At 32.2% G+C, this 18,863-nt stretch overlaps 1 protein-coding gene and 1 long non-coding RNA gene across 2 annotated transcripts; both read right to left on the reverse strand.

Moving 5' to 3' along the window:
* Positions 1-4,354: 4,354 nt before the first annotated feature.
* On the reverse strand, positions 4,355-10,266 carry LOC129870677 (uncharacterized). The gene is made up of 4 exons (XM_055945519.1): positions 9,848-10,266; positions 7,851-8,083; positions 6,927-7,710; positions 4,355-6,780 (listed from the first exon to the last, which is right to left on the reverse strand). The coding sequence occupies exons 2-4, from the start codon at positions 8,079-8,081 to the stop codon at positions 4,589-4,591; spliced, it is 3,207 nt and encodes a 1,068-aa protein (XP_055801494.1). The 5' UTR covers positions 8,082-8,083; positions 9,848-10,266; the 3' UTR covers positions 4,355-4,588.
* Positions 10,267-16,240: 5,974 nt separating this feature from the next.
* Positions 16,241-18,654, reverse strand: LOC129870412 (uncharacterized). The gene is made up of 2 exons (XR_008762083.1): positions 17,887-18,654; positions 16,241-16,519 (listed from the first exon to the last, which is right to left on the reverse strand). It is a non-coding gene; the product is annotated as an uncharacterized LOC129870412 (long non-coding RNA).
* Positions 18,655-18,863: the final 209 nt, after the last annotated feature.

An 18,863-nucleotide genomic window follows, 5' to 3' on the forward strand; every position in this document is an offset into this window, starting at 1 on the left:
AGCTTCTACATATGTTTTGATGCAATGGAGAAGTCCTACTTGGCTGGTTGTAGAAAGTGCATTGGTTAAGATGGTTGTTTTCTAAAGAGGATTTATAAAAGTCAGTTATTGATTGTTGTTTGTAAATATGACAACAATCAAGTGTTGCCACTAGCTTGGGCAATAGTTGAGGTTGAAAATCAATACACTTGGAGTGGGTTTGTCAAGCTTCTAAAGAAAGATCTTTAGCTGGGAGATGGAACAGACATGACAATCATAACGGATATGCAAAAGGTTAGAATTAATTACTAAATTCACTTTATGTGATATTTTTTAATTTCTTGGTTTTTCTTAGTTATTGAATATTTATTCATAATTGTTTTATTCTTTATAGGGTCTTGAAAATGCCATAAATACTCATCTGCCAAATGTTGAGCACAGGATGTGTGTTAGACACATCCTTATTAATTGGTCCAAGAAGTGGAGAGGTATTGAGAGAAAGAATTATTTTTGGAGGTGTGCAAGGTCTACTTTTGAGGTTGAGTTAAAGGATAACATTAGTTATATGAAAAGGTTGGGGAGTAAAATAATTGATGATTTGTTGTATTATAATCTAGAAAGATGGATCAAGGTCTACTTTAATTTTACCACAAAATGTGACATTGTAGACAATAACATGGCTGAATGTTTTAATGCATGGATATTAACAGCAAGACACAAGACTATAATTACAATGCTTGAAGAAATAAGGGTGAAAATGATGAAAATAATTGGGCAGATGAGAGTGTTTTGCAGTGGCTGGATCTCTGACATTTCTCCAATGGCAATGAAAGTTCCGCAAGATAACATAGTTAAGTCTATGAAATGAAGCATTGAATGGAATTCTAATATAGGGTATGAGGTGCTTCATGGAGCATACAAACATGTTGTGGATATTCAGAGATAAACTTATAGTTATAAAGCATGGATGTTGAAAGACATACCACGTCCTTATGCAATAGATGTTTTTCATCATAGAAAATTAGACCCAGTGGATACATGTCTTATTGGTATAGTAGAGAAACTTACATGAAGGCATACAGCTACTTCATTTAGCCAGTTCTAAATATGAAAATGTATCCAAAATCAAAAAACATCTCTATAATACCATATCATTAGGAAGATGCCAGGAAAACCTATCAAACCTAGAAAGAGAGAGCAAGGTGAAAAGAAATTGAAAAATTATCCAAAAGAGGGCTAGAATATCATACACCACTTGTCGTAACAAGTCTCACAATAAAAGAAAGTGTCCTGTTGGTGCTTATGCTTCTGACAAAAGTGCAAGTACAACACTTGCTGCTGCTAGACCTAGTTCAACACCTACTGCCGCTGAACCAAGTTCAAGACCTATTGATGCTGGACCAGGTTCAAGACCTATTGTTGTTGGATCAGGTTTAGGACTTGTTGTTGGAGCAAGTGTAGGACATGCTGGTGGACCAAGTTCTACATCTATTGTTGGACCAACTTCTACACCTACTGTTGGACCAATATCAACTCCTACTGTTGGACCAAGACCAACACCTAATGCTCCAACTGGAAGAGGAAGGGGTAGACCAAAGGGTTTAACAGAAAAGGTGGGTGATGTAGTTTAACTTACGTCATCTATAAGTTCTAAACTAATTGTTTTACCTAATATTTTTTTTAGGAGAGTGTTGCTAACAGATCAAGAATGGTTGGAATGAAAGTACTTCACACACAAAGTGGTCCTACTATTATTTATTATAAATATTTATATACTTATATAGTATTGAATATCTTTAATAACACAAATATTAACATTAATTAAAATTATTTATATTCATTTGAACAACTTGTAATGCCCAGTGAAAGATTTAGAAATGTGAAGTCTTCAGCATTTGTCACTGGAGATCTTGGGTATAAACTAGTAAGTGGTGTGAAATAGAACGGAAAACAAGCTACGACCTCAAGGTAACTTGAAGAAATAAGGGGGGGAAAGAAAAGTGAGACAAGGTCTAAGGCTGTACATTTGAGCCAAGAGAACTCAAATTTTCAGCCCCACAACATCTAATGCAAAAAAGGCAATACAATGTAAACACTATATTTTTTGGTAGTTGTGACTATATTTGACACAATACTTAGGCAATTGTGATTATATTTAAGACAATGAATCGACAATTGTGACTACATTTTAGTTATGAATTGGCAACTGTGACTGCATTTTTAGTTATGAATTGTCAGCTATAACTACATTTTAGTTTTTGATGTTGATTGATTGTAATAGCTTTGACAACTATAGCTTCTGTTTTGGTTAATATTATGCAGCTAACCTTTATTTAGCAATGATTTCTTTTTAGTTTGATGGTTAATGATTTTGTGTTTATAGATAGCAAGTTGTGACTACATAACCTAAATTTGCAGGCTATTTGTGATGTTCATTACATAAAGGTTATTTACACAATCAAATAGGGACTCCTCAACATATATGAGACAAATCTGGATAAAGAAAAATGTTCATTACACAAAGAAAAATATTCATTACATAAAGGAAAATGCTCATTACAAAGCCTTCACCTGCAAATACAATTACACGAAGAGATCATGGCAACTTCCTTGAATCTCCTTTTATGGGCAATATATTTTAAAATACAAAACTTATACCTAAAATACAAACACACAAGATAGCAATCCAAAGTTGTTTCTCCCTTTTCTTAGACTTGGCCAATTTGTTTTTCCATTTCTTCTCACAGTTAATTTCATCTTCTTCAAATCATCATCAAAATTGTCCAGCTTCGACTCTATCTTGTGCATATCTATTTTGTTTTCCACAGAGTTGGTCAACCTAATAGACTTGTTGTCAATCTTTTCTAAAGGTTCAACTCTTTGCTTGAGCTCACCAATTCTTCTCAACAACTTCGGAATCTCAAATGTGGATCTTGGATCAATATAGTCATCCTTTCAAAGCTAAAAATCCCATGATCTAGCATTCTAAAGTGAATAAAAACAACAAACAAATCAATCTATGGCTCTTGAAGATCAACTCTTGAAAAAGGCAGAATACCCCATAGTAAGGACAACCCCAATATCTTCTACCGGGATTTCTTGGGGTCCAAGAGGTCAACAAAGACAGAAAAATCCATGTTTACATCGCACCTCTTCTAATTCATGATCTTTCTCTTGCATACACAATCTAGTCAAGCTTATTCGAGTCATTATAGCACCTTCAATTAAAAAAAACACTATAACAACATGATTATTCAAACTCAATACCCAAAAAATTCAATAATTTTAGGGAAAAGAGAGAAAGAAATCAAAATGGAAAAGAGTGGATTGAATCAAAATGGAAAAGAGAGAAAGGAATAAAAAGTTGTCTTTGATTCCCTTGAAAAGAACTGAGCTTGAACTTCAATTTGGGGCTTCAAATTTATGGTTTGAAGAACATTTAGGGTTCTTCAGTTTTTTTTGGTGAAAATGAAGGTCGGGTTGGTGGGTTATAAGAATGATTTCCAAGAAATTACCATGGAGGACAATTTTTATTATAAAAAATCGAGTTTATTCAACATATTGACTCGCTCCAAAATGTTGACTGAAACGCGCTTGAGCTTGGGTGTAGGAAAGGGGAAATAAATTCACTTATGAGTAGTTAGAGTGTGTAATAGGTTGCCTAAATAGTTGAAGCGTGTAACTGACTTTTCGATAGAACTTCAGGGGTGAATTAATGTCTTTTTCCAATTTTAAAAAGTTTCATGTAATTACATGGTGTAATTACACCAATTCCTAACCCTCCCTTGGGAATTAAGGAGTGTAATTACTCCCCGACACCCAATTTTTCTCTTGCCAAGTAATTACTTGGTCTACCAAACATGTCAAAGAGTATAATTATACTCAATTACCCCAAATCTCAATTACATTGTGCCTTTCCAAACAGGTCCTTAATGTTTAAGCATAAAATTAAACATGTAAAAACAGGTTTTGTCCAACTAGAGCAGAGAAACATCATCTGAGGGTATATCCGGAGCATATTAATTACAAGAAGTTATACATAGTCACAAATATTGAATTTAGACGTTGCAGATTGTGAATAAAGGAAGTCAATTTTCATATTATATCAAACTCTATTTATACTAGCTTTTTGGCATACATAAAAAATTTCATATCGAAGCAGTGAATTCTGTTTCCAAAGTCATTGTTGACTTAAAATTATATATAGTTAATATAGCGCACGGATGTTTATATTTCAAATGTAACAGATAAAAACATAAGCGAAAGAAATTTGTTTTTCCTAATTAAATGAAAAATAATTTAGGATGAATGATTGCCATAAAATGACTGATTTTCCTTTTACCAAACACACCCTAGTGTGGCCGAAAAAAAAATGGATTCCATAAACTTCCATTGACATAAAATCATGATTCTTTTGGATGCATTTGGGAATGTTGTTGATCCAGAAGACCTTATGGTGAATGCAGAATCAATAACTCAATGGACATCACATCATGATGGTGTCTCAAATTATGTGCTACAAAGACATGTACAAGGAAATCCATAAATTCATAAACAAACTCTCTAATGTGTTATAAATAATCATGAAGTTGGTAAATTTCAGCCTCATTCACATAGTTTTAGTTAATGGGACAGCAGGAGGATGACCTGCAGGGCATCTTTGCCTCCTCGGACGTCTAGTCGTCTTGCCACCCCACCCTGTTAAGCTTTTGTCCTCCAAACTGGATACAATGTTACTCAAATTCTGCTTTAGAGGAGGGTTTAATGGGGTTAACACAGTAACGGGGGTGGTCTCAATCACCATCCTCCGCCTTCCCCTAGTACCTCCATTCCTTCTCTTCGATCCTGAGTTCCAAGTATGCCCTGTAGCTCTCATCAACTCTCCGAAGATCTGAATGTCTTCGGTCACTTCATGCCTTGATAAGGAAGCTAGTCCGGGAAGGATATCCCTTTGAAAGTCCCTCCGCTGTCTTCCCCACCTTCCGTGTCCTCTTCGGGTTCGATTTGTTAGTGAAGTGGTTCCTGCATCTTCCACTGGTTGGACTTCAGGAACAAAAGGCTTGGGCAGGTAGTCTTGTTCCTTAGTCTCTTCTAGCTGCAATGTCATTGCCTCAAAGTAATCCATTTCCGTGGTAGTAGTAGGCCGCGCAACAATCACAGCATCCTCGACTATTATTTCTTTAGACTTGCTCTCAAGTTCATTCTCAAAAGAAACGACTACGCCAACAAACCAACCTAGGGATCCCAGAGGATCATCAGATGGATCGCTGGAGACAGTGTCTATTTGACTGGATGATGAAATGGCAACTATTGCTTCCGCTGCTACCCTGACAATGTCATCCTGCGTATGCTCAGGTTTGTGTTCAGGCAACTGCAAAGATGCTTCATTTTGTTTGTCTTTTTCTTCAGACAAATTGTCTAGCTCAGTTTCCAGAACAGGAGGAGATTCCAGATCTATATCAACGACAGTCCTCACATTGACATTATTGCTTTCGACAAAGAATGGATCATCATCTTCAGTAATACATGAGTTCAAATCGAAGGAATTTCTGATAATGGTAGCTTTTGTTTCCAGTGCTGTCTCAGTAACAACTGCTTCCATGACAGCCTGTTTCTCAGACTCAACCATAGTAAGGTCACAAGCTATGTTAATGTCAATCACTATTCTCCTCCCTTCACGTCTGCTGTTTTCTTCCACGGGTGAGGAACAAAGAGCAGCAGACGTGGAAACAAATGAAGATGACTCATTTTTGGAAGCACATGGAATTTCAGGAATTGGAACCCCTAGAATTTTCCTGACACTTCGGGTTTCCCCCAACTCTTGTGTGGCCTTCATGTTGCAATCTTCCACAGCTGATGCAACATTCTGTGCATAGAAGCCATCGCTGAAATTTTTCAATGGGACACTTCCACAAATAGGTGAGTTTGTGTAAGCTTCAATGAGGCCAGGCTTGGCTGATTTTCCACCATTCATGCTATCTGTAGTCTCATTTTTGAAACTTGGTTTAGCTTTAAGCCACGGCAACACTGGTTTACAGTCTTGAGGCTCTCTTTTTTCATCAACCAACTCAACATCTCTGCCATAAAGTTCCTCATTTACTGAATCCTTTGATTGTACATTCAAATCGAAACCTTTTTCGGATGTCAAGTCCATATTATTGGAGGTAGTAAGAAATTTCTCACATCCATTGTTAAAGGAGCGGTCAGATGTCAAATTGTCACTCTTGTTTTGCTTCTGAGAGTCAAAAGCAACAGAGAAGCAACGAGGTGATTCTTTGGGCCCTGATGAGGACCCATGGTAAAATCCATTCCTGATGGAGAGATTAGTAGCCTCACCTAGATTTGGCCTAGAACTGCCATCAATATTCCCCTTGTCACCAAAAATGTCATGGCATTGAGGTAACTTCAGACTCTTACCAACCATGGCACATGAGTTCAATGAAGGGTTGGTATGCCCTGATGATAGCCTTGCAGCAAAGCCACTTGGTTTACCCCAAGAAGAGAGTGTGTCTGACCATGAATTGGTAAACTCTGAGGAATTAGAAAATGGATATGGACTAGCTGTCTGAGAAGTGATGAATGGTCTCCCATAGGTATAGTTGTACTTCTCATGATTTCCGTGGAAGGTCTCTAGACATTTCCCTGCTTTCTCTTTCCATAGGTCATCCCTGATACAGTGAGGTGATTGAACCCCAGGATGTTGAAAGGCTTTGTCAAGCATTACTTGTGCCAGGTGGCGTGGTGTAGGGAACTTGTTGTGTGAAAAACTATGTACTGGAGTCAAGCTACCTTCGACTTTACCTGCAAAAAGAAGGAAACACTTTACATACCATCACGAAAATCCAAAAAATGAAGAAATTTTAATGTGGACGCAACCAAGTCAAGATAGGTGCAGACAACCGAAACTCTGAAAATTGTATATACAATGTTACACAGGTATTATTTACCTGTCTCATATGTAGAAGAGAACCAATCCCTCTCTTTGCCTTTACTAGGGCTTGTATGATGGGAGTTCCATGTGGTTTCTCTAGGAAAAGCCACAAATGTTGGATTTGATTTAGCAGAAGCGTTTAGCCTTGTAGTCTCCTTATGACTCTTCCCATATCCAAGAAAATCAACAGGCAATGAGATTGCTTCTTCAAGCTGAGCTGGTTCATTGAGATCAGCCAACCTGACTGAGCTTCTCAAACATGAATCGGATGCTGAAGCATCTTTTTTATCACTCTTTGTACCAACATCAGGGAATAAACTCGTACAACTGTCTTGGTAAACTTTCTCATTTCCATTAGCACAGGAACTTGGATTGAACGATCCTTCATCATCTCGCAACTGCTCAATTTCATCCGTGTCTAGGTACACATCAGCTGGAAGTTGAAGATCGAACATCTTCTTCCGTAATTTTGAGGGCCTAGCCTCCAAGGATTTACAGATCTTTGAAAAGCAACCATTTTGCATTTGAACTTGACCAGACTGTACATCATTCACTTTTGAAGAACTGAATGGAGAATTTACAATTTCAGTACCACACATAGATGGTCTAGCATAACTTGAATTTGCTAAGGGGAAGCTGGTGGTATGGCATTTCCAAGCATCTTTAGGTAGTAGATGGGATCCAAGAATGTTTGATGAAGATGATGGCTCCATTGATGTCCAAGGTTTATGCAATTCCGTCCTTTTAATTTCATACATCATGTCCCTCTGAGTTCTGTAAAGGCGATGAAGTTCAAATACCTACGAGCAAAGATTTACATAAGTAAACATTTTGTAGCTATGCTGGAAAAAGTCGGTGGACCAATATAAAACCAAATTTAAACTTTTAATTTTCTCAGCTTAACAGAAAAATGAACGTTGACCACTAAAGATAGAATTACCTGATTCTTGAATGTTTCCTCGTGTTCAAGTATTTTCTGCTTTAAAACATCCTTTTCATATCCAGGATCTAAATCTATCGTAGTCCTTGACATGAAACCATTACAGTATTGAGCATTTGTGAAGATTTTCTCTCCATAATGTAGGGGCAATCTATTGTTTAAATCCTCACTAACGTAGCTCATGGAGTAATAAGCTGGTAAGTAGCCTTTACAATGCACTTGTGTTTCCATTCCTGCCGACAGTAGGAACCAAATCATATAAATAAAACCAAACAGTATAAGGGATTATGCAAAATAACCATTATTAATAACGAAAGAGCTCAACACATCCAATATTCAGACTGTTTTATGGACCAGTACACATCCTTCAAACATTTAACAAGCTGAATAACATCACTATTAGCAATCAGCATTACCTGCCAGGTATAGAGAACTGACGGGAAGTGTAAGACATCATATGTTAACTGGCGGAATACACAATATTTATGCTGCACTCAATATCATGACATCATTGGCACAATGCCACTCAAAATCTCACATAGTTAATGAGCCAACCTCTGCATATCAAGTTTGCATTTTGAACATATTGTACTCTATGAAGATTTTACTTTATTTCCGCTAGAACAACGTAAAAGAAAGCAAATTGCATTCTGCTTCAAGTGTATGTTTCAAACATTAACTGTAACTTCTCACTTCATATTAGTCTTTCCTGTAAAGCTTTTTCAAGACTCATATGAGTGATTTTGGAGATGATGAATTGATGATGCCAGGTAAGAACACACAAGACTATATCTTCAATCGTTCAACACTTTTCTATGACTCCTTAATCTCTTAGATTGATTTTGATCATTTAGACGTTGAAACATGGGAAGATAATAGTATGTCTACCAAGTAAACTTGCACCCGACTGTTTTGTCACTAACCAAATGAGGAAAAGAAGGAGCATTTTTCCCTAAAGGGACAAGCTAAGCTATACATCCTAACTGAGTATACTGTTTATGATCACTCTTCCTATCGCTTTAAGTTAACGCACCCTTTTTCAGTCACTCAGTCAATATCGCACAGGGTTACAAGCAACCTACTCAACAGTCCAGGATACTTCATCAACAAGAACAGCAGAAAGAAACAAGCAAGACAGTAACAGAAAACAACCAATATCGCAGCTAATCTAGAATTTTTTTTATAACCATGGTGTCCGAGTCAGCTTTCGCGCACCGATACCTGCCACCTCCCACCAACAACATCTACCAGGTAACTCTATCCACCAAGGCTAGGACAAATGAGAAAAAATCGCCTAGTGTTATTTTTGTCTCTGCTGGAATTTGAATCTGAGACCTCATGGTTCTCAACCCACGTCAGTGTCTACCAGACCACTCCCTTGGGTGCCAATCTAGACATTACCGGCAACATTATAATCCAAAAATCCTCAATTATTAGTGTATCTTAGTCTAGTAATGAAGATGGGTAATCTTGCATCAGTAAATGTATTTGAAGGTCACAAAAGAACAGTCCAATTATCACACAAGTAACCTTCTAAGGAAAGGCCAATGCAAGCACTTCTGCTAATAAAATGTCAACATTAAGTGATGTAATTTAAATCATTTAACCAAAACTATCAAATTAGAAGGCATTTCATTGTTAATGCCCCATTAATTTAGACTAAGTAACCAACTTATATTAGTGACTAGCACTAGTTAATGAAGCTAAAAAAGATCTCAAATAAAAAAAAAAGATCACTTGTCAAATCCAAGAACATAACCAAATTAGTAAAAATAACTAGTCTACTTTACATAGTATGGAAAATGCATAAAACTTCTAACCACATAAACAATAAATTTAGAACCCCACAACTGTTGGATAGTATAACCTTTAATAAATTAACACTAAAATAATTAATTGAACATATTAAAAAAAACAAATATATATATATAGAAAGAATTGATATGGTCCTAGGTCATAAAAGTCAAATGAATAAATCTAAAATGTAAGGATTTTACCTCAGACCCCCATCTCCTCAAGACCCCCTTTTCTTGGAATATTACATCTTTTCAAGAATCATACAGAATTGGCTAAAAAAGAAGAAAGAATGAATTAATATTAATGGAACACAAAAATGGTTAGTTTGGCAAGAACATTTAAGAAGGTGAGATCCTCATAAAAATGAAGAAAAAGATTAGAGCTTCTTTTTTTTTTCAAACTTAAGGGGGCCAAAGCTTCACTGAAAGAAAGGTTCTTTAAGACAGAGAAAGAGAAGGTGTTGTGTTTTGTGTGTTTTTGGGGGTAGGGGGTTTAAAGTGGGTAGCGGGGAGCTTCTAAAATGTATAGAGAGAGATCCCAGATAAGAAATCTATCACACAAACAAACCAACAGTGACATGAAATTTGTCAACATCTCATCTCTTTTCTTTTTCCTTTGTTACTTCTCTCTCTTTAGTTTAATAAGTTGTGGCTTCTTCTTTTTTTTATTGGAAAGAGGGAAACTATTTTATGAATTTGGTATCTAAATTATTTAATATTTTTATTATATTCTGAATTATAAAAAGTTTTAGATTGAAAACTTCTAGCGATAAAATATTTGTGATAACCTATTGAGGGGCGCATAAAAGATGAATTTTCTTTTAAAATATGTGTGTGTAGGGTGGGGCAGGGGCGGAGCTATCAAGAGTCAATGGAATTCATAAAGTAGATGTTGAATCTTCTTTGACATTTTCATATGTTTACTTTTTTTATTTCAAATTCTCTTAATAGAAATTCTTACTCCATAACTAGGAGGGGAAGGTGTTAACCTATTCTATCATTTTTTTAGGTGTATAGATGTATCGTCACTTATTAACATGATTTATGATATTTAAGAAAATGATATAAACACCTAATAATTTCAGTATGAAACTCATAAAATGATAATCTAGAGAAAATGATTACGCTGCAGGTGAATATCACTATTTATCATGTCAAGACGGAATTTCGATTTGTTTTTTAAGGACATTTTCTTCCTTATCCTTAGTTAAATATTTTCAGATTCAAGCACTAGTGAAGCACTTTTGGTGAAAACATTTTACTTCAAAAGTGAAAATTTGCAGTATAATTTTTGAATTTTTAATTTGTTTAAGAAAATGTCTTTTTCCACGTGACTATTTAAGATCATAAATTTAAAATATATTTTGATATATTTTATATATCTTTAATTTAGAATTATAAGATTCAAAAAAAAATCAAAATTATGTGTCAAATCAAACCAAACAAACAAACTAAAACAATGGGAATATCCTTTCATTTCCTTTTATCCACCTTCCTTGCCCTTGGCACAAACCTTATTTCCGTGATACATTTTTCTTTTAAGTTAATTTTAAAAAATGATAAATATTTTATTTGGCAATATTTAATAATAGTATCAACATTTTATTATGTTAATTCAGTTTTATTTGACAAAAAGTCTACAAAAATGTATTTTACTATTTAAAAAATTATTTATTTTAAGGATAATTTTGGAACGTTGCAAAAATCTTTTCATAATTCTTACCAATTAAAATACATCGCACTAATTGGGCTGAAGAAAATAATAAAGATAGAAAATTTAATACTTTCTCGGTATCATATTAATTCATGATCATATTTTTCTTTTGCAAATTTTTTAAGAAATTATAAAAAAAAAATTATCATTTTATCCTTATCTCTTTAATAAATTACAATTTATTTAAGAAAAAAACAAAACTAATTTTATTTCAAAAATATTTAATATTAAAAATAAAATAAAATAAAATAATTAATTTTATAAAATAAAAACTAAATTGCGGGACAAATATTTTTAGTAACCAGATGATGGAGGGGTTACCATCATATTATAACAGTATCCAATTCTGTAATCTCGTGCAGTATAGAAAGAAAAAGTTTTCTATGTATTTCATGTATATTAATTTGTAAGAATGAAGTTGTCACTTTGAAAAATAAAATTATTTATATTGTGTTTTTGTTCCAAACCAAAAAAAAATGTAAAACAAAAGTAATTGACATAGAAAGAATTGCGACTTATAGTATTTTTCGTATAATTTTTTAATAGATAGATTTTAATATAAAAATATTAAATTAATCTAATCCAATTTAGCTTCAAAAGTAATTATAAAAAATCTAATCTAATTTAGCTTAGTATAATATCAATCATTTCAATACATTTTAGTTTTTTTTTTCAAAGTGTAATTTTAACTTATGCATATTCTCTCCATAATTTAGTTTTAACTTTTTTATTTTACTCTAAATAAAATAATTCTTTAAATTTATAGCCATTAAAAAAATTATTTTATTTTAGATCTGCAAGTATTTTTTTTCTTTATAAAGAAAAACCCTATTTGGCATAAATTAAGACAGGTGAAGTACAATGCTACTGCTAGAATTGTAGGACAAATCGACAATAGACCAACAAAGAAAAAAATCAGACCCACTGAGACCTTGGGGTTGGATGAGGTTTCTTATAATCTATTCATTCAATTTTATTTATTCATTTTAAATTTTGTAGGTCTTTTCAAAAATATTAATACCTAACCTTAATATAATATCAACATTAATATATTTTCTGAAATTCCATAAAATGGAATTTAAATAGGATAAAATATATACAGATTTTATCATTACCTCGTGAAAGTCAATTATTTTTAAAAGACCCTTAACTCAACTATATCAAATTCAAGTAAAAGAGAAAGAAAATAATAGAAAAAGGATAACGGCTAAAAAGAAGGCAATGTAAAGACTACAACAAGTAAAGTAAAAATTTATTTTAAAAATAGTGAATAAATAAAAGTGTAAGATTTTATGGGTGTTTTTTTTTTTTGTAGGGGTGACAAAGTATTTTGCTAAAAAGCCCTCCAAGTTTGGGGAAGGTAAGATTTGATGGTCTGTGAATTCTGATTTGTGTGTGATTGGTTGATACTCTGACAGAGAAAGTATATTGTATTGTAGGGGTACTGTCTTAAAAGCATGTAAGTAAGAAAATGGCATTACATATGTCATGTACCAACGTGGTACTTGTACCATCACAAACACCTACTCCTGTCTTTTTAATTTATTTTTTAAAATATATACTCCTACTATATTATTCATGATGTTTAAGGGGTCGTGGTGTATAAGAATAATATTAAATAAGATGATCATTTGGTAGAAGTCGAGTTATGGCATCATTGATTAGGGCATTTTCATGTATTAAAGATGTGAGACCTAGTTTCTAGTTTATCTGAATTAGGTGTGTCTCTGAATATATAAAAATAATGTTAAATAAAGTGTATTAGTAATGCTTATATTAGTTATGGTTACATTAATTATACATAAATTATTTCTTATGCAATATTTGGTTAGATGTATTAAAAATAGCATGTATTGCGTAAAAAAATTTATTTACAAAGATATCCTTCAATAATTATGGTGAGAAAGATGTAAAAAGGGTTTTGAAGGGTAATTGGATCTTTAAGCATGATAATGCATGCATTAAATCCCCTTTCATTACTAATACCTAAAAATTCATGGTATTAATAATACACACATTAATACACAATAGAGTGTATAACTAATGCTAAACCAAGTTTGTTTTTTGTATAATATTGTATATGGGTGTATAAATCTCTTACAATTTTGTATATTGGGTTTATAATAGTGTATATCAAGTTTTTAAATATTTTTATAAAAAATAAATATATTTTTTTTGTATATTATTAAATACCGAATGTATAATAGGGTATACGAGATAGTGTTTTGGCTAAAGATTTATAATGTAAATTTTGAAAGAAAAAAAATTGCAATGTGAATTAGACAGTGAATATATTTCTAAAATTTTCCCATATATATATTAAAGTTTAAAATTTGACAGATTGCATAGAGGATACGGTTAATTTGTCGATTTTTTAAAGTTGACTTCAGCACGTCTTGGTAACATGACAAGTCGTGAGTCTTCTATTTACCCCTTGTTTGGATGATTATTATATATTATTTTATAATTTATTAGATTATATTATTATAATAAATATAATATTAGAATATATTATATTATTTTTTGTAACAAGAGATGATTATTGTTATATCGGAAAAAGACGGTTTAAAATTAATTTCAACTTTATAGAGAAAAAAACAATTTTAGTAAAAGAAGAGTCGCCACTTAATTTTTTAAAGAAATTAAGAAAACTTAATTTAAAAGACCGTAACAGATTTAATTCTTAAAAATTCAAAGAAAAGGGTACGAGATTCATATTACTATTTTAAGAAGGATTAGCACTTAAAATAGCCGTTAACATGCGGTTGTCCGACGATTTAAAAATTATTTGACTAATTTTGGAAAAATGTGTTTGACAATAATCGAAACATTAAACAATTTGAAAGAAATATAAATTTTAAAACATTTAGGATAATTTATAAGATAAAATAGACTTGGTATAAAAATAATTAAATAAATGAGGGATAATTTAAATAAATCATTTAAATAAAACAAAAAATGGTTTCTCTTTAAGGAATTTAATTAAGTTAAACTAAACAATTAATGTTAAAATTACTACAGGATAAATAAATATCATCAACTAATTAAATAATAGTAAAAGGCAAACGAAATAATAGAAATTAGTGATGTATTCAAATGAAATAATATAGTGTTCATATTTTTCGGATCAACGTCGACTTATTAATCGGAAGACAAAAATATAGTGTTTTGTTATTTTTCTGCTCGGGTCGACTTCCATCATTTCTGAAGGGCTTATCTACCCCTCCTAAGTTTATTTATTATTATAATCCTAAAGCGATCTAAAAGAAATAATAAAAAAAGCTAACGTCATAAAAGGTGTCTAACGTTCCAACTTAATATCCAAGAGGCATTGGACGTACTATTAGGGTAGGTTTTAGACTAAAGAAAATATAGGCATCCTAATTAGACACATCATCAAACAAAATAGATAGAACGAGCAGTTAGCACATAAAATCTCAAATAAGCTTCTAGATTAATTAATTAGCATGCTTGAAAACACAGATAAATAGTAAAAAATCATAAAAATTAACATATGTACGTACACAATCAGACGTATGTATCATAAATATAGAACTTGAATAAAATGGAGGCAAACTTCATTATTTAGACATATGAGGATAATTTCGATTACTAAGGTGATTGTAATAAAAGAAAACATGCTCGACAATTTTAGCTATTAACTAATAGTGTTTATATAATCATATTAACATGTTTTAGTTAATAGCATGCTGAAAAATTTATTACAATATCATAGATATGGTTTCTAACTATTGTGTTGAAAATTTATTAAAATGTCACAACCCACAGGTGCAATCTTTTTATAAAATAACATTATAAAAATTTATTTAAAATCCTATAAGAATTGAGTTCTAACAATATATTGAAAATTTATAAAAAAAATAGTAAGCATGCTTTCTAATACAATTATCCTGAAATATTTATCAAAAGTTATAGGCACGATTTCAATATAAAATAATATGATAAATAATTATTAAAATTCTATTGGCATGATTTCTAAATAAAATATCAAAAAATTATTTTAATCCTATAGACATGATTTTTATCACGCTAAATAAACCCTACGGGCATGATATCTAAACAATTAATATGTTAGGATTATTATATAAAATCTATGAATTTGATGTCTAAATTGTTAAAATATATGTTATCAATATTAGGCATGATTAATTAGAGAGGTCAATCTTAACCTATAGACATGATTCCTACTTAAAGTAAACTATTGAAAATATTCATTACATCCTAATGACATGCTAAAATTTAAAGATGATTTATAATTACTAAAATATTCATTAAGTCCCATAGACATGATTTTCTATATGATATTTAACATAAAATCCTATGAACGTGATTTTTAAATGATTAGCATGTTAAGAATATTAATTAAAATATATATATATAGACATGATATATTAAAATTACAAATCCTATGGACATGATGTCCATACAAAATGGTATGTTAAAAAATATTAATTAAAATACATATAGATATGATATATTAAAATTATAAAATCATATGGGCATGATGTCTATATGAAATGTGATTCAAATCTAACTTTGATTATCATCATATTCAAAATTACTTAGTAGATCCTGCATATATAATGTCTAAATAGTTAATATGACAAAGTTATTGTTTGAAATTATAAGCATGATTTCAAGTTTAAAAGACAAGTTATAATGTAGAATAATCATCGAAGCAATTATTCTAATGAGATTTAAATTTAATAAACAAAGATAACACATATAAAATAGACAAATTATTTTGAAACATATATGATGATAAACGATATTTAACAAACTATCCTTAGATCATTTTATTTTATTTTTTGATTAAAGCAAACATCTTGTAAAAATAAAATATTTATATCATGAATAAATAAACCTAAGCATGTGGATATGAGTATTATAACTAGATCACATGTATCCCAAACACACATAAATTTATGATAAATTAAAAAATAAATAAAATAAGCAAGTAGCAAGTATATTCCCTCCCCATGTATTTTCTCCTTTTTATTATATACAGAGTTTATTATTACATGCCAAAATAATCAAGAAAAAATAATATACAAATAAAAATAATAAAACAAGAACTAAAATTATCTGAATCTTGTTTTAAATGAACTCTTCATGTCTTGAACTTTGAAATCCAAACTCTGCTAAACCATAAAGAAAGTACAAGTAGTGTACAAATAATATAGAGGTATAATATGATTATATGATTTTACTTTTAACAAAGCAAACAAGCAAGGCAAGAACATTTTTTTAAAAAAGAATATAAACTAACATATAAAGAAAAATTGGGACTAACCTAGATACTTTAGTTAGGAAGAATAAGCAAATAAAATCTTAACTGTGATGCCAAGAACTAGAAAAGGAATATTGAAGTATGCAAGAAAAAAAAAACTTTTCTTATTGTTTTTGTTTTCGTTTGAGGCATAAGAAATGTAAAGTAAAAAATATTTTCTGTTCTTTTCTTTTCTTTCTTTATTCTTTGTGTTTTTTGTGTTCTCCTTTTTTCTATGTCTGTGTGTGTCACCTCTTAAAATGAAGATGTCAGGTCTTCTTTTATAATGATGGAAGATATTCCAGCAACAAGAAAATCAATAAAAGTGGCCTCAGCCTTTTTCAAACTTTTTGTTCAATAAGTCCATAAAAGAGTCAATCTTTCAAAAAGGGTTACCAAATTTCAACAACAAAATCAAACAATATTTCAACAATGACAGATTCAACAACCAACTCAATTATTGTGATTTGGTCAAATTTGATCAAGCATTATTTCAAAATTTGGTAAAAAAGGTAGAAAAATAGTTAACAAAGTCCCAAAAATCATGCTAAGATGGACCCATTGTCAATAATTGTAGAACAATTATGCAACTCAATTTATACGAATCAAACTTAAAATAAAAAAGAATCAGATTACCATGAATATGAGAGTACCAAAATTTTCACTCTCAAAGATACTAAAAGTTGTCATTAACCGTATACCATAATTAGTATAAAACTTAACATAACAATCAAGTTACAAAATTGTCACTGAATAAGAGAAAAGGGGAAATTTTATCAAAATATTCAAATATTAAGGCCTTTACAACATACCAAGCTATGAAATAACTCACGAGCTGTCACAATCCAAATTCAAGGGACTAAGCAAAACAAAATGTTTTAGGCTCATCATAAACAACATGATGAAATCATATAAAGAGTAGAATAGGTTAATCGATATTACTAAGATATTAACTTGATCAATTGTTTAAAAATAAAACATGATTTAAAAAAAAAAAGTGTATGATGTGTTGACAATAGAGATGTATAGGCACAAAGCTTAAACTTGGAGGGAAATATTGTGAGCATTAACTCAATTAACAGAGGAAGGCTAAAATGCATTGTGTATAACAATGTTCAAGCTTAGAAGAACATTAATGGACAAGTATTGATCAAAATTCCTACAAAATCAACCAACAACACATCTTGCAGAGAACAAAGAGTTAAAATATAGACTTAGAGTTTGAATTAAACGTACCCGGACGGATCTTGAACAGATCCGCTTTTGATAAACAATACACTTGACCTTTATAGTTTCCAATCGATCTAGCCGTGTCAAAGGAGATCATCCTCACTGTTGCTTCGGACTGGAGTTCGATGGACTGCACCTCACCTTCATCACTGTCCGGAGCTGCTGATGGAGAGAGGCTGCGTTTGGTGGTTGCTGTTGTCGTCGATGTTGCTGGACAGTTGACTAGAGCATCGATTCTCCTTGTTGCTGTTGCTCGTCGGCTTCAACGGAGAAGAGGCTGCGACGTTGAGGAGCTGGACAGCAGCTCACCGAAGATGGAGATGGCGCAGGTCTTGGGGGTTTGCTGGTGGTTTGCTGGTGGAGGTGAGGCAGTCTATTGGTGTTGCTGTTCGTCGGTGGAAGAGCTGCTGCAGCGGCTGCTCGCTGTTGGTGATGTTGCCGTTGTTGCTGTGCGTGTTGTTGTTGTCCAGCTCGCCAGATTTGTTGTTGCAGGCGACGAGCTCGTGGAGGAGAAGCAGGTGGTCGCTGCTGTCTTCTCTGGACAGCAGCTCGCGTGGCTGAGGAGAGGAAGAGAAAAGGGCGTCGACGGAGAGAAAATAGAGAGAGGAGGCGCAGTGGCGGAAGAAAATTGAGAGAAGAGAAAGGTGAGGGTTGTCGACCGGTCTTCGCCGGCGGAGGAGCGACGGAGAGGGTGAGGTGATTTCGAGAGAGAGTGTGGAGGTGGGTGCGGCGGATCTCTTGTTCTTTTGAGAAGATGATTACAGGAAAAAACCGTTAGTTTATCTTAGTTGTTCATCAATTTTGATGAACGGTTGGAATTGGATTTTGGTATTTGATAAAGATGAAATGGATGAATGTGATTAAAAAACGAATTTAAGATTTGAATTTGGGTCATATTAAATTTAATTTTGGCTAAAATTAAAATGAATTAAAATAAAAAACCACGCTTAAAATAAAATGGAAAAAAATTAAATATATTGTTA

The sequence above is a fragment of the Solanum dulcamara genome, chromosome 10 (assembly GCF_947179165.1).
Source record: "Solanum dulcamara chromosome 10, daSolDulc1.2, whole genome shotgun sequence".
NCBI classification, from domain to species: domain Eukaryota; kingdom Viridiplantae; phylum Streptophyta; class Magnoliopsida; order Solanales; family Solanaceae; genus Solanum; species Solanum dulcamara.